The following is a 16,299-nucleotide window of genomic DNA, read 5'->3' on the forward strand; positions in this document are numbered from 1 at the left end:
GACAAAATCCGTATTTCCAGGGAGCTTGTTGTCTGCTGGGGTAGACAATAAACCTCTCTCTCTCTCTCTGTTTACAAATTGAATAAAGAGCTATGAAAGAGAGAGGTTGAGAGAAGAGACATATTTCGATTTGATGTTAGTCAAAGGCCTCAGCAGACAGCCTTGAAACTTAGAGCTGAAGAAACAGCAAGAGGTAATGTATAGAGGCCAGGGAAGAGCATTCCAGGCACAGGGAATAGTGTTCAAAGGCTGGGTGGCAAGAGTTTGGTGTCCTTCAAGACAGAAAAGAAGCCCACTGTGACTGCAGTTCAGAGAGGTACACAAGGATCAGATGATTCAGAGCTTTGTAGGTCATGGCAAGGTGTTATTCCAAGTGCAGAGACAATATTTTAAAATTTTAAAGAGGAGTGATTTGATCTCATTTTGCTTTGTAAAGATCATTCTAGATGTTTTTTGGCGACTGTAGCAAGAATAGAAACTGGAGATGGTCCTATTTAGGGCTCCCATCCAGTTTCTAAATACCATTTTTAAATACCACCTATCTGCCAATGACTCCCAGATTTACGTCTCCAGCTTGGATTTTCTTCCCTGAATCCAGACTCCATATCCAGCTGTTGGTCCACTTTTTACCTCTACGCAGTAGACGTCTGGGCTTTCCAGGTGGCTCAGCAGTGAAGAATCCACCTGCAGTGCAGGAGATATGGATTCAGTCCCTGGGTCAGGAAGATCCCCTGGAGGAGGAAATGGCAACCTACGCCAGTATTCTTGCCTGGGAAAGCTCATGGACAGAGGAGCCTGGTGGGTTACAGTCCCTGGGGTTGCAAAGAGTCAGACGTGACTGCGTGACTAAACGACAACAACAAACAACAGTAGGTGTCTAGGAGGTCAACTGATAAACAACTTCCTGTATCTAAAATTTCACTTTAGATTTAACCTTCCTTCATCTGTTTTTCAGTATCTTGATAAATTGCCTTTCTGGCCTTTTAATTGCTCAGGCCAAAACTTTAGTACTTTCTTCAACCTCTTTCTCTCCTACTCTATATCTGATCCATCAGCAAATCTTTTAGGTCAACCCCAGAATATAGCCCAAATCCAGTCACTTCTCACCATCCCTGACCGTGAACACCCTGGCATCTCTATTTAGTTTGGGTGGTTAATGAAGTCCTCTGAGGGGTTGTCATTCAGATCTCAGCTTAAATGTCAAGAGGAAGCCGGTTTTATGAAGATCAAAGAAACAGCGTTATTTTGCTTTAGGCTTCAATTTGGTTTCCCTTCCTCCATTTTTGATCCCCCTGTGTGTTTTCAAACTGCATTATACCACATCTCTGTTCAGATGCCCTCAGTGGTTTCCTGTACATGGCCCTACATAATCTAGGTCCTGTTTCTCCTCTGTGTTCATCTGCTCCCTTTCTCCAGCACTCTTCCGTGTATGTTGGCCACCTTGTTAAATACATTCCCACCTCAGGGCCTTTGCACTTGTTCCCTCTGGCTGGAAACCTCTTCCTACAGATGCAAGCCTATTTTCTTCCCCCTTCTCCTGTAGGGTTTTGATTAATTGACATCTTAGTGAAGGGTTCTCTGACCAGCCTGCTGAAGATTGCAGCCCCCAGCCCCTGCACTCCCTTCCTGTGGCTCTGGTTTGTTTGTTTTTTCTGTAGCGTTTATCACCATCTGCTGACTCGTGTTTTATTAGGAAGGAAGCTTACTTTTGTTCATGGCTGTACCCTCAAGTCTAGATCAGTGCTTGGGATATAGTTAGGAATTTAGTAAATATCTGTTGAGTAGGTGAATGAAAGTGAGAAAAATTCCAGAAGGTAATAAATGATGTGCAGGGAATTTAAACAATGATACAGGAGCAGCTTACCAGGTGGCAGTTTGTATTTGGATAAAGAGGGAAGGCTTGTCTGGGAAGATGGTATTTAAACTGAGGTCTCCATGAAGAAAGAGCCAGCCTTGGAAAGGTAAAAGGAACTGTATTCTTGCTGGAGGGAACTGGTAGTACAAATGTCCTGGGGTAGGAACGAGCTGGCTTTGTTCCAGGATGGAGAGAAGGCTGCAGCTTAAGGACGGAGAGAAGAGGGCATTGGGGCGGTCTTGGAAATAGAGAAATCATGGCTTGAGTAAGTAACTGGAGTGAAGGAAAACTGGGAAAGCTGTGGAAAATTCAGAGCTTGGGGTAGGAAGAATCCAGAGTTCTTCAGTTGTTGTGAGTCCATGTGGATCTGTCAAGGAGGCAGTTGGATGTACTAGTCTGTAGTTCTGAAAAGAGCTCAGAACTTGAGTTCTCTATCTGAATTTAAAAGTATTTTGCATAAATAATGATTAAAGACATAGGACTGGGTGAGATTATCTAGGGAAGACATACAATATATGAATTAGTTACATTGAAAGGCTAAGCTTCCATGACAGAGAGACACAACGAGTACAATGGCTCAAACAAGATTGGCCTTTATTTCTCTCTGTGTAACAGTCCAGTTCCCTGGTCATCAGGTGGCTTTCCTTCCTGACCATTCAGGGATCATTTTCCTACTGTTGTCTTATTCCTCTTTCTCTTAAGGTATATTGCATGTTATAAAGCCAGGTCATAGCCCCTTCTGTCAGCTTTCTGACCCATAATAAGGGAAAAGAGAAGCTTTGGCCAGAAATGGCAAATACTGCTCCTGTTCACGTTTAATTGCTGAGAACCTAGTCATGTGGTCCCAGCTAACTTAAGGGCTTTGGGAAATGGAGAGAAGCTAGCCAACTGTGTGCCAGGATACAGCTCTCTTGCTCAGAAGGGGAGAATGAGTTCAGTGGGAGATAGCATATCCTGCCATACTATAGACAAGAAGAGAGCGCTGGAGTTAATTGAGCTTTTAGAAGTTAAATTGAGGAACATGAGCCGTTGGCAAAGGAGACTCGAAAAGAAAATGTGAAGTGATACAGGAGTGGAGTGTCTTGAAAGCTAAGAGAAGATAGTATTTCAAAAAGTAGGGAGTATTGTATTTAATGACACTTACAAGGTTGAGGTAAATAGAAATAGCAGTTCATTTTGATAACATGGAAGTAATTGATGACTTTTATAAATGTAGCGTCAGTGAAACGGTTGAGGGGAGAATGTGAACTGGGGAAAGTAAAAAGAATAACCAAGAAAATTTGCAGTTAAGAGGGAAAAACAAGGCCAATAACTGAAAGGGGACTTTAGGATAAGGGGTGTTTTTTGTTGTTATTTTTAAAATAAAAGATGCTCAGCTTGTTTGTCGGCTGATAGAAAGAACTCAGTAGAGACAGAGAAAATGATACAGGAAAGAAATGTTACTTGCAGGAGTGGAGTTCTTAGGAGTTGAGATTAAAGCCTGACTGTATCAAGATTTAATTAGGATATGCTGTGGAGAAGGCAGTGGCACCCTACTCCAGTACTCCTGCCTGGAAAATCCTATGGGAGGAGGAGCCTGGTAGGCTGCAGTCTATGGGGTCGTGAAGAGTCAGACATGACTGAGCGACTTCACTTTCACTTTTCACTTTCATGAGTTGGAGAAAGAAATGGCAACCCACTCCAGTGTTCTTGCCTGGAGAATCCCAGGGACGGGGGAGCTTGGTGGGCTGCCGTCTGTGGGGTCGCACAGAGTCGGACACGACTGAAGCAACTTAGCAGCAGCAGCAGCAGCTGCTGGAAATGGCAATTGGTACAACCACTTGTTTAAAACCTTCAAACAATGCTATGTATTGCTTGCTGCTAGTGCTAAGTCGCTTCAGTCATGTCTGACTCTGTGCGACTCCATAGACAGCAGCCCACCAGGCTCCCCTGTCCCTGGGATTCTCCAGGCAAGAACACTGGAGTGGGTTGCCATTTCCTTCTCCGATATATTGCTTATGAATACATAAATATGGTAAATAGTAAAAGTGTGGATGGAAACCTTAAACATTCACTTTCTGAAATTGTTTCTCTAGGGAGAAAGGGAATGAGGTCACAGAGGGACTTTAGCTGTACCTGCAATGTTTTATTTCCTTTAAAAATTTTTCTGAAGCAAATATGGTGTAATGCTAAGATTTGCTAAACCTGCCTTACCTCTGTTTTAAATGTTTCATAATAATTTTAAAAAATATAAGAAGAGTCAGTAGTGCAAAATAAGGTGGTAGAAATAAATGACAATAAATGTAAATAAAGTCTCAATGGCTAAAAATCTAGTAAAAGTCCATTGAAAGGTGGATTAAAAAGTAATGACTTGGGTTGGATAATAATCAAAAACCCAGCTATTTACCAGAAACACAACAAAAACATAAAGACATAGAGAAGTTGAAAATAAATGGATTCAAAGAGAAGAAAGCTTGTGAAGTATTTGAAATACTTTAAAGCATAAAATACTATTAAAAAGTCTGTAAAGTATGGTATAATGAATAGAATACTAGGAAGATAAAATTCTGAACTGGTTTGTACCTAAAATCAGTCTCAAAATACATAAAGTAAAATAAACAGAATTACTAGGAGAAGGCAACGGGTGTGTAGTTGTAATTGAGTTTTAAGAAAATTCTTTTTTGGAAATAAAGAATAGTAATCACAATAAACAGAAATGAATGACCTGGACAATAAAGAGATGGTTATTTTCATATTGGCTTCCTAACCTATACTGTTTAAATGTTAAAAAGAGCATAGGAAACTTAAAAGGTTGAGAATATAGATCAGGGTTATACAGACAAAAAGAAAACTAACGTAGTCTTCACAATAGCACACACATTAAAAAAATGGAAAAGTTTTGCAAGGGAAAGGGAACAAGAGTCATTATTCATAGATAATATGATTGTGTACACAGAAAGTTTAAGAAAATTTACACATGTAGCATTAGAATAAGTATTTGAAACTCAGTTGTATCCCTGTAGTCAGTAAAAATAAAAGACTGAAATCTCTATGGAGTTTACAAAATACAAGTGGACCTAAAAGGAGACCCAAATAAGTAGAGGTATACTATGTTCATAATAGAAAGACTCAATACCAGAAAGATGTGAACTCTCTCCAAGATTGATCAAGTCAATGCTTAATGTTTAAAAAGAAATTACCATGAGGGTTTTAGGATCAGGACAAGTGGGTCTTACAATTAATATGAAAGGTAGTTTTGAAAAAAGAATATGATGGAGGGCTTGGCTCTGGCAGAGCCTATTACATAGTTAGTAATTACAGCAGTAGGCCCAGAAACAGACCCACGTATGTATGGGAACGTAGTATGTAAAAAGTTCCTATTCATTTGGGAAAGATTGGACTAATCAGTAAATTGTGTTTATTATCCCGCTGCCCCCCCCCAAAAAAAAGGAAAAATTAAGACTTCCTCATTATGCACATCAGGGGGTCAGCAAACTTTCTGTAAAAAAAACATAGTAAATATTTTAGGCTGAGAAGGGTATTTGGTCTGCCTCACTCTCCTCTATCCTTGTAGCCGTAGACTATACAGAAACACTATGAAAAACTGGTGGTGGGCTGGACTTGGCCCTTGGGCTGTAGTTTGCTATCCCTTATAGTACAGAAATAAATGCCAGGTGAGTTGGAGCCCAGAATTTGAAAAAACAAAGTTTGAAATCATACAGAAGAAAATACAGGGGTAAGAAATAAGACTTAGGAAAATTCAATCCACATAATGTAAGTTTGACAACATCAAAATTTAAAGTTTGCATACAATAAAATACACCTCTAAGGTACTTGGTGGTGGAACCAGTTGTTCTTAGAAGTGGTTTGGAGGTGATCCAGAGACAGTGTGGAAGATAACTCCCAGAGTTTTGACCTGAGAAGCTAGTGGGCAGTGGAATCATTTATGAGAGGAGAAAAAGATTGATTTAGGAGCAGGTTTGGGGAAAGATGGTATGTCCCATTTAGGCAGTGGAATTACGGAAGATGGGAGAAAGGTAGTTAACTATGAATTTGAGATCAAAAAGTACTCAGACTAGAGAGAGTACTTTGGGAGTTACAGCATGTCTGTGGTATTGAAAGCCTGAAGAATAGCTGAGATCAGCAAGGAAGTACATATGTACGTGGAGTGGAGAGAAGGGGGACCAATCTTGTCCCTGAGAAACTCCCAGCTGGTGGAGAAGTCGGCCAGGGATAAGCTGAGAAGGAGCCCCTGGAAAACGAGGAGTGGGGTTTCACGGAAGCCATGCCAAATTCACGTTTCAAGAGGGAGATGGAGTCAGTTGGCAGATGCAGCTGAGGCGGCTGCAAACACCAGTCACCCCAGCACGGGGATGGGTACTGAGAGGCGTCGCTGGGAATGTACATGTTGAGTTCTGGTGTATGGAGTAGGAGGTGCCTCTAAGACATTTACACACGTTATCTTAATCACATAGTCATTCTGCAGGCTTTTAACCAAGGGTAAGTGTTAGTTGCTCAGTCGTGCCCAACTCTTTGCGACCCCATGGACTGCAGCCCACCAGGCTCCTCTGTCCGTGGGATTTTCCAGGCAAGAATGCTGGACTAGGTTGCCATTTCCTTCTCCAGGGGATCTTCCCGACCCAGGGATCGAACCCAGGTCTCCTGCACTGCAGGCAGATTCTTTCCTGACTGAGCTACAAGGGAAGCCCTAACCAAGGGTAGAAGAGTGATTTCTCTGGTCCCACAGACCAAAGTTGAAATCCTGCCTGTTGAAATGACTCTTTACTAGCTCATAAGAATGACCAGGTTTTGTACATCAAGGAAATTGAGACCCTGAGAATTAAAGTAACTGGTCCAGGATCACATGGGAGAGCCCAAATTTGAACCTAGGTGTCCTGACCTCATCTCTCCTTAATCACTCAGCCTTCTTGATCAAATGCCATTTAGAGGTCGCTTCTAAGGGAAACTTCCCCTGACAGCTGCCCTGCCGTGCTCCAGGATGGCTTGCCCTTTTGTGTAGAACTTTGTACACACTCACCTATTGGAATAGAGCTGGCCTGAGTTTTAGCGGAGGGGGCATTTGGCTGAAGAAGTTGATCATGCTGCCCTCCTCTCTTCCAGTGAAAAGCAAAGAGCAGGAGAAGACCCCAGATGTCAGGTCAGTCAAAGGTGAGTCTGCGCTTCGCAGTTATGAGCTCTTTAATCCTGTTGCATTCTCCCTTTTTGTTGGTCGTCTCTGCCTTCTTTTATAATTACTCATGATTGTGACTTATTTCCCTGTTAGTTGATGTATCTTTCAACACCCAGCATATGCTAGGCTTTTACTGAGCATTCATTGGCTGTCCTGGTGATTCCAGGGAACCAGTGTCCTCCTTGCTAATCACACATTTCAGTGATTCCCTAAAAGAAATTGATTGACTTTATTTTAAAAAACTAAAAGCAGAAAATACTCTTTACTGAGCAGTCTGACCACTGACTTATAAAGCCTGGTTTTCTGAGGTTTATCTGGGATCTGGATGCTTACTGTTTTCACTTTATTACTTTGAACGAATGGCCCTAATTTAAAATTTATTCAGAGTTCTTTATTGGAATCAATATATTGTCCTTATTTGTAGGTAAGAGCCTGCTTTTTTTAAGACTGTAATCTTGGCTGTAGTTTTGACTAATTTCATTATGTCAATGTACAAAAATTTTGGAATGGGAAAATTGTAATGAAAATTACATCCATGTCCATGGTATATAATTTTCATAGATGTAATTTATTTATACAAATACTGTAGATTGATATTCTTTAGATTTTTCTTTTAAATGTTTGCATGTTGTGTGGCTAGCATTAACTCCACATGCTCAATTTGTGAGAGGGACACTGATTATAATTTAAGAGATTTGTAAGATTAGGGAATAAGTAGGGTACCTCACAGCCTTATTGTCTGCTTGTTTCTGATAATTTAATGTCAGGTGGATTCCGTGTGGGTTCAGTGCAATAAACCAAAACCTCTTAAAGACCTTTCATGAGAGTCTTCTGATATTTGGGTGGAATAAGTGGGATGAGTGGAATTTTAATTCAGCTGTAGCAATTAATTCATAGGGTTACTTTGACCATGTGAATTTGATGAGTTCCTCTTTATCCTGAAGTCAACAGAATATTAATATTTCTTTAGGCTACAAAAGAAAATATATTTTGTGAATTTTTAAGTGTGCTTTATCTTTAAGCAGCTTGAACTTTGATCAGTTTTTATTAGATGGTGAAATTTTGTTACTCAGTTAAGTAAAATAAGCATACTTATTTTGTTATTCAGTTAAAAAGTAAAAAGTAAACAATTGTGTTACTCAGTTAAAAAATAAAATAAGCAATACTGAAGAGTATTGTTCTAATTCTTTTGATAATCTAAAATTTTATGTTGGAATTTAATTTGTCACTTGCCAGCAAGCTAGGATTAAGAAATTGAAAAAGGTCCATATTTCGAGATGTTTGCTGCCTTTGGTACGCTGCTGCTGCTGCTGCTAAGTCACTTCAGTCGTGTCCGACTCTGTGTGACCCCAGAGATGGCAGCCCACCAGGCTCCCCTGTCCCTGGGATTCTCCAGGCAAGAACACTGGAGTAGGTTGCCATTTCCTTCTCCAATGCATGAAAGTGAAAAGTGAAAGTGAAGTTGCTCAGTCGTGTTGGACTCCTAGAGGTTCTCAAAGAGAACTTTCTCAGAGAAAGATCTCTCTTCTAAGTTCTACTTTTGGCACAGTATTTTGAGAGTTATATATAAGTAATAGGGAGTTTCTTTCCAATTTTCTGCTGCTTGGTTAATTGACCTTTTCCGTAAGAATTTTTTGTTGAGTGTATATGCTTACTCAAGAGAGGTGTTACAAAATCTAATTTTTAAAGTTCCTTAAAGCCCTTTAGGAGACAGTTTTAGACTATCAAATTGTGTTTAATTTTTAACAATTTTTTGAAAAATTATAGCTTCAATATCCGTACATTCCCCACAAAAAAGCACTAAAAATCATGCCTTGCTGGAGGCTGCGGGACCAAGTCATGTTGCAATCAATGCCATTTCTGCCAACATGGACTCCTTTTCAAGTAGCAGGACCGCAACACTTAAGAAACAGCCCAGCCACATGGAGGCCGCTCACTTTGGGGACCTGGGTGAGTGACTTTCAGTTTTTGTTAACTTCTAGGAGGAGGGATTTGAGTATAAAGTGTGAAGTTCCTGCCAGAGGATACTGACCCATATTGCCTGGGGCTTTGAAAAAAAATGTTTAAACTGGACTAACAGCTAGTGTAATGGATGGCTCCATATTGTCCTTCTGTAAATATAAAAAGCATGCCCAGTAGAATAATGGACCATTTCCAGAAGAAGAAATACATTTGGCCACTGAATGTGTGAAAAGGATGCCTCACTGCGCTAATACTCAGTGCAGTGCGAATTAATATAGTGAGTTTATGTTCTCCCAACACATTAGCAAGTATTTAAAGCTTGATAATTGGAATGTTAATGTAGATGCAGAGAAATAGCCACTCCTATTTACACATATCAGCTTGGATGAATCTCAAGGGAATTATATTGAGAGACTGTATATATTGAGAGACTGTATATATTGAGAGACAATATATATTGAGAGACAATATATTCAAGACGGTTCTTGAAATGACAAAATGATAGACATGAAGAACAGGTAGATGAGTATTGGCCAATGGTTAGGGATGGCAGCTGGTTATAAAAGGCCTCACAAAGGGATCCTTGTGTCACTGGAGCTGTCCTCTGTCTTGATGTTTATACAAGTCTACTCACACGATAGAAACACGGAGAACTAAATGCGCATACAGTGAGTACTGGTGAAACTGGGAAAGTCTGGATAAGATGGATAAATTGTATCAGTGTCTTAGTGTGATCTTGATACCTCGGGGGAGCCTGGGCATGTGTATGTTAGTCGCTCAGTTGTGTCTGAACTTTGTGACCCCACGGACTGCAGCCCGTCAGGCTCCTCTGTCTGTGGAATTCTCCAGGCAAGAATACTGGAGTGGGTTGCCATTTCCTTCTCCAAGACTGGGTAAAGGGTACTTAAAATTAAGTCTTTCAGAGGCTCAAGATTTCCTGAAGTTCCCTTAAGAGATGTTGACAACAATGGACACTGACAACAATGGACACTGAAGTCAGGATAGTCAGCAGGGGTGGTACATGAAGTGCTTCAGAAGAAACTACAAAGGGTGAAGAAAAGCCCTTTTGAAAAACAGATGAGGCCCTCAGTTAATTTTATAAAAATGAGTCTCTTTGTGTCGTGCTGTGAAAGTTAGTATTTTCTTAGTTTTTTCTTTCTTCTAATAATTAGCTTGTGTTTATAGTCATAACCTAAATTTAGTTAAATGTGAAATAAACTTTGTTTTATTAACTTTGGTTTTATTTTTCAAGATAAAATCCCAGATCTAACTATTCTGTTATAAATGAGGCTAAGAGTTCATAACATGTTTCTAGCTATATCCACAATTTTTCTTCAGGATAAGGTCCTAGAAATAGAGTTACTGGATTGAAAATTACCCTGATGGCTAAGACTTTGCTGTCTGTTACTAATCCTCCAAAAAGATTTTGTCATTTAACGTTTTTCATCATCTGTTTTGCTATGCCCTTGTTAGTTCTTGTTATTTTTTTTAATCCATCTTTCAGTTTGATAGGCAAAAATGGTAGGTATTAATTTGCTTTTCTGAGATTTTTAATGAGATTGAACTTTTTAAATATTTTTATTGGTCTTACTTTCCTTTGGAACTGGTATTATAAGATTTTCTTCCCTTAAGAATTTACATGATTTGAATTGCCATGAAAAGAGATACGAGGATTAATTGAGTAACAAAGACCCTTCTAATAATTTAAATAAGCTTTAGCGGGTTGTTATCTGTTACTGAACTGCTGACTCTTTTCTTCCTTTAGGCAGATCTTGTCTGGACTACCAGACTCAGGAGGCCAAATCAAGTCTTTCAAAGACCCTTGAGCAAGTCTTGCATGACACCGTGGTCCTCCCTTACTTCATTCAGTTCATGGAACTTCGGAGAATGGAGCATTTGGTTAAGTTTTGGTTGGAGGCTGAAAGTTTTCACTCCACAACTTGGTCCCGAATAAGAGCACACAGTCTGAACACGGTGAAGCAGAGCTCATTGGCTGAACCTGTCTCTCCATCTAAAAAGCCCGAAACCACGGCAGCTTTTGTAACTGAGTCTCTTAACAGGAGGTTGGAGGATTCTGGCTCAGCCCAGCTGGAAGGAATTGACTTAAATAATAGAACTAGCAACTCCCAGAACCACTTGCTTTCCCAGGAGAGTGATAGTGCCCATTCGCTCCACCTGGAGACAGCCAGGACAGGAACTCATCGGGGCTCCCTGGAAACCCAGGAGTCCTCCAGGCTCACGGTAGCCAGTAGAAGTAGTCCATCTTCTCCACTGAAGGAATTATCAGGAAAATTAATGAAAAGTAAGTGTGTGGTGCTGTCTCTCTTCATCTTGATTTTGTTTTTACAATCTATTTAGGGGCTTCCCTGGTGGTCCAGTGGCTAAGATTGCAGAAACCAAATGCAGGGGGCCTGGGTCCGATCCCTGGCTGTGGAGCTCAAGATCCCTCCCACATGCTACAATAAGATCTGCTGCAGCCAAATAGATAAAAATAAACATATTTTAAAAAATCTACTTACAAAGTGGAACTTGAATGGGGATTAAAAGGGTTAGAGTAATTTTATCCCAAATTTAGGAGTTTTAGAATAGGATTGTGTATGAAAAAAGAACAGAAGGGCCGACCCCCTAAGAAAAAGAAATAATTAACAAATGAAGAAGGGTCCAGGGTCATCACAGATTTTGAAATCAAATCCTTATCCAGAAAGGCTAATGTCAACCTCAGTCTTAGTTTTCTTGCTCTTTTACTGAACTTTCAGGTATAGTTATTTGTTAATTGACAGCAGGCAGCATTAATCAGGTTCTGTGTCAGGGGCTGTACTTGAATTTCACGGAGTAGTCACAGCAGCCCTGTGAGGTAGGCAGTCACCCCGTTTTACATGTGAGGAAGCCATGGCTTGGGAAGGTCGGGGAGCCTGCCAGGTCGTACACCAGGCAGGACCTGCACTTCAAGTCCTGGAGTCTGGACTGTGGCTCCTCTTTTCTTTTTTCTTCTCTATTAGCTTGAAAGCTACACACTTCATTTTTCAGTTATCCTGGAATTCTGACTAAACAGCTTCCAACCCATTGTCATCATCTCCTCTTTCATCTTCTCTCTTTTTTTTTTCCTACTAAGCCTTTATTAAGGCAGTTTTTTTTTTTTTTTTTTTTAAGGTTCACAGCAAAATTGAAGGGAAGCTACAGGTATTTGCTATACACCCTTTGCCCCTGAACATGCATCGACTTCCCCATTATCAGCATCCCCACCAGAGGGAAACACTTGTTACAACCAGTGAACTTACCTGGGGGCATCACAATTACCCAAAGTTTACTTTCGCGTTTACGCCTGGTGTTAACCTGTTTTGTGAGTTTGGGGAAGTGTATAACCACTTGTAACCATCATTGTGATAGCAGGCAGAGCATTTTCACTGCCCTAAAAACCTGTGTGCTCTACCGGTTTATATACCCACTCGTTTCACTCTGGCCACCACTGATCTTTTTCCTGTCTCCATAGTTTTGCATTTTCTGTGATGTCACATACTTAGAATCGTGTAGTATGTAGCTTTTTCAGATTGGTGGTAACATCTTCAGATCTTTAAGTTAGGTGATTCTTAAAATGGATCTAAACTGCTCTTGAATCAGTCTTTTAAAGTGTTATTTTAATCTAAAAGTTAGCAAATTCTTCCATTTCTAGAAATATTTTTCTTCAGGTTTGCCTGGTCATTTTTTAGTTTCTTGTTCCTTTATCCCTCTGTCCTACTTTTGACCCCATTTTTTATTTATTTAAATTTATTAAACACGTACTCAGTATCTCATAACCCCAGTGCCTATAGCTTTTGTGTATCTGATTCAGGGTTTGTTTCTGCAGGTTCACACTTCTGGTAGGCTGTGGTTTTAGTGGGTTTTGGCTATGAATACATATGTCTTTGAATTTTATCTTTGGTAATTCTTCAGGGACTCTAATTAGATTAGGTTCTTTTTGAGTGTCTTTGCATTTACTTTTGCCAGGCATCCAGGACCCACTTCATTGCTACCCTGGTATCACTGAAAACTAAGTTTCTATCTTGCGGGGGGAGGGATGGGTGTCTAAGTTTCAGTCTTGGGGTGGGGGTGTGTCCCTGCCTCTTGGGGGGGGGTGTGTGTGTGTGTGTCTGCCCTCTAGGGCTCTGTGTGTGTGTGTGTGTGTGTGTGTGTGTGTGTGCGCGCGCGCGCGCCCTCTTAGGGCCTCCTGCCCTCTCAACAGCCGTGTGTGTGTGTGTGTGTGTGTGTGTGTGTGTGTTTCAGGCCCTGCCTCTTAGGGCCTTCCGTGTGTGTGTGTCTGTGTGTCTGTGTGTGTGTGTGTCTGCCCTCTAGGGCTGTGTTGGGGGGGGCCTTCTGTGTGTGTGTGTGTGTGCGCGCGCGCCCTCTAGGGCTGTGTGTGTGTGTGTGTGTTTCAGGCCCTGCCCTCTTAGGGCCTTGTGTCTCTGTGTGTCGCTCAGTCTTGTCCAGCTCTTTGAGACACCATGGACTGTATACTCTTAGGGCCTTCTGCCGGGTTTGGGTCTAATTTCTATCCTGTTTGGGTCCCGGGCAGCTGTCCTTGAAAGTACAAGCCTCATGTCTCATGAGGGTTGTGGGCTTTCTCGGGTAAATGCCCTCTCTCTCTCGTGCTTTTGCCCATCTTGATTTGGACTGGCTCCTACAGTCCACAGTTCCTTATCTGCAGTCGAGAAATCCAGAAAGCTTTGCCTATCACAAGTTATTTTTTAAATGAACAGAAGTTGACCTGAAAGGGTATAAGCTTATTATAGCTCATAGTTGATATGAATAGCATCATGAACATGGTTGTCTCACATGCTGCTGGGGAATTAAAGTGGTGTAACTTTGTAGTGAGTCTTAAAATTGGGTAGTTTGAGTCCTCCGAGTTTGTTCTTTTTCAAAGTTGTTTTTTCTGTTCTAGGTTCTTATATATTTTATATAAATTTTAGAATAAGCTTGTCTATATCTACAAGAAACCCTGCTGAGATTTTAATTAATTAATTGGAGGGTAATTACAATATGGTTTGGTTTTGGCCATACATCAACATGAATCAGCCATGGGTGCACATATGTTCCCCTGTCCTGAACCCCCCTCCCACCCCACTCCCCACCCCATCCCTCTGGATTGTCCCAGAGCACCGGCTTTGAGTGCTCTGCTTCATGTATCAAACTGGCAATGGTCATCTGTTTTACATATAGTGATATACATGTTTCAGTGCTATTCTCTCATAGCATCCCACCCTCGCCTTCTCCCACAGAGTCCAAAAGTCTGTTCCTTACATCTGTGTTTCTTTTGCTGCCTTGCATATAGGATCATCATTACCATCTTTCTAATTCCATATATATGCATTAATATACTGTATTGGTGTTTCTCTTTAACTCACAATGCGGTAAGATTAGATGTCAGCTACAGGGAAAAAACTATAAAAAACACAAACAAATGGAGGCTAAACAGCACGCTTCTGAATAACCAGCAGATCACAGAGGAAATCAAAATATGCATAGAAACAAATGAAAATGAAAGCACGACAACCCAAAACCTATGGGATTGAGTAAAAGCAGTGCTAAGAGGGAGGTTCATAACAATACAAGCCTGCCTCAAGAAACAAGAGAAACATCAAATAAGCTACTTAACTTTACACCTGCTGAGATTTTTTTATTGGAATTGCATTCAACCTACGGGTCAGTTTGGAGAGAATTTACGTTCTTAACTGTATTGAGTCTTAAAACCCACAGATTGAATCTGCTCCATTTACCTACCTCTTTGATCGCTCTCTTTTGCGTTGTATGGTTTTCAGTGTACAGATCCTTAATGTTTTGTTATTCCCCCTTTTCTGGTACTATTGCAAATAGTATGTTTAAAAAGTTTTTGTTTCTGTAGTTTTTTTATTGCTAGTATATAGAAATATGATTGACTTTTATATGTTGACCTTCTGTTCTGTGGCCTTAATTTACTCATTATTTCTAGGAGCTTTTGTGTAGATTGCCTGAGATTCTTGTCTTCTCCCTGATCTTAGAAAGCACTCAGGCTTTCACCATAAAGTGTGAGGTTAGCTATGGGATTTTGTAAATGCCCTTTATCAGGTTGATGAAGCTCCCTTCTCTTAAAAGTTTACTGAGAGTTGTTTAAAAGATTACAGATAATTGTTTAAATCATGAATGGTGTTGAATTTTCTCAAATGTTTTTTCTGTGTCATTTAATATGACCATGTGGTTTTCCTTCTTTTGTCTGAGGGATTATATTGATTAAAAAAAAAAATACTGAATAAGCTTGCATTCCCAGAGTAAGCCTCATTTGCTTGTGGTGTATTAGTCTGTTTATGCTGCTGGACTTGATTTTCTAATATTTTGTCAAGCATTTTTGCACCTGTGTTTATGATGGATATTGGTCTGTAGTCTTCTTACACTGCTTTTGTCCAGTTTTGGTATCAGTAATTCTGGCCATGTGAAATGAGTTGTCATTTCATGGAAAACAGCTGGCAGTGTTGTTACCCAGTGATAAAATGTAAGTTTTCAAGTGAGATGTCGAATTTGAAGAACTTCCGTTCACTACCACATGCTTTGACAGCTTTAAGGAGTGTTCTGAAAAGATCATTGGTGATATTAATGCTGTGATTTCTTTTTTTATACTGTATGATGCAATTTATCAACATTTGTAAGATCTTCATAAGTTAGTGAACCAATATTTTTAAAAATACTTGAAAATATATGATACTATAAAAGCACTCATTAGTTAAAAACTCTTTAAACATGGTACATAGACCAGTAGATTCTAATGTAACAGACTATAACCAGTTTATTAATTTGGTTTCTGATTCTACATTCTGATTAACTTTTAAGAAACTACCACTTTTCAAGTTTTGGATGTAGTATCAAAGAAGAATGCTTCCCAGGTGGCGCAGTGGTAAAGAATCTGCCTGCCAATACAGGAGACACGGGTTCAATCCCTGAATCCAGAAGATCCTCTGAAGGAGGAAATGGCAACCTACCCAGTATTCTTGCCTGGAAAATCCCATGGACGGAAGACCCTGGGGGGGCATAGTCCTTGGGGTTATGACTGAGTACACACAAGGAGGGTCAAAGAAGAATATAACCATAGTTACTTCGGAAAGCTCTCTGAGGCCAGATACTCTTGATATAAAGAAAACCATTTCTCTGTTCACACCAAAGGAGTGTCTGTCCAAAATCAAGCAGTTCTCCATTCTCATTGGATTGTAACCTAGTGTCCATTCTCACACTACCAGGAGTTAGTGCCGACCCTGCAGGTTAAAGGCTCAGTTCACAGCAGTGTCCCCCACTTCAGATGCCTATCATGGGT

The 16,299-nt window shown here is 40.4% G+C and overlaps 1 protein-coding gene across 2 annotated transcripts in view; it reads left to right on the forward strand.

Annotated features, from left to right (window-relative positions):
* The window catches only part of AKAP10 (A-kinase anchoring protein 10), a 41,009-nt gene that overhangs the window by 1,473 nt on the left and 23,237 nt on the right, over positions 1-16,299 (forward strand). For both annotated transcript variants that reach the window (XM_069542930.1, XM_069542929.1), the window contains exons 2-4: positions 6,956-7,003; positions 8,793-8,975; positions 10,753-11,289. In XM_069542930.1, the coding sequence (XP_069399031.1) occupies positions 6,956-7,003; positions 8,793-8,975; positions 10,753-11,289 (768 nt within the window). The remainder of the gene's footprint in view (positions 1-6,955; positions 7,004-8,792; positions 8,976-10,752; positions 11,290-16,299) is intronic.

This window comes from Ovis canadensis, chromosome 11, assembly GCF_042477335.2.
Source record: "Ovis canadensis isolate MfBH-ARS-UI-01 breed Bighorn chromosome 11, ARS-UI_OviCan_v2, whole genome shotgun sequence".
Classification (NCBI taxonomy): Eukaryota; Metazoa; Chordata; class Mammalia; order Artiodactyla; family Bovidae; genus Ovis; species Ovis canadensis.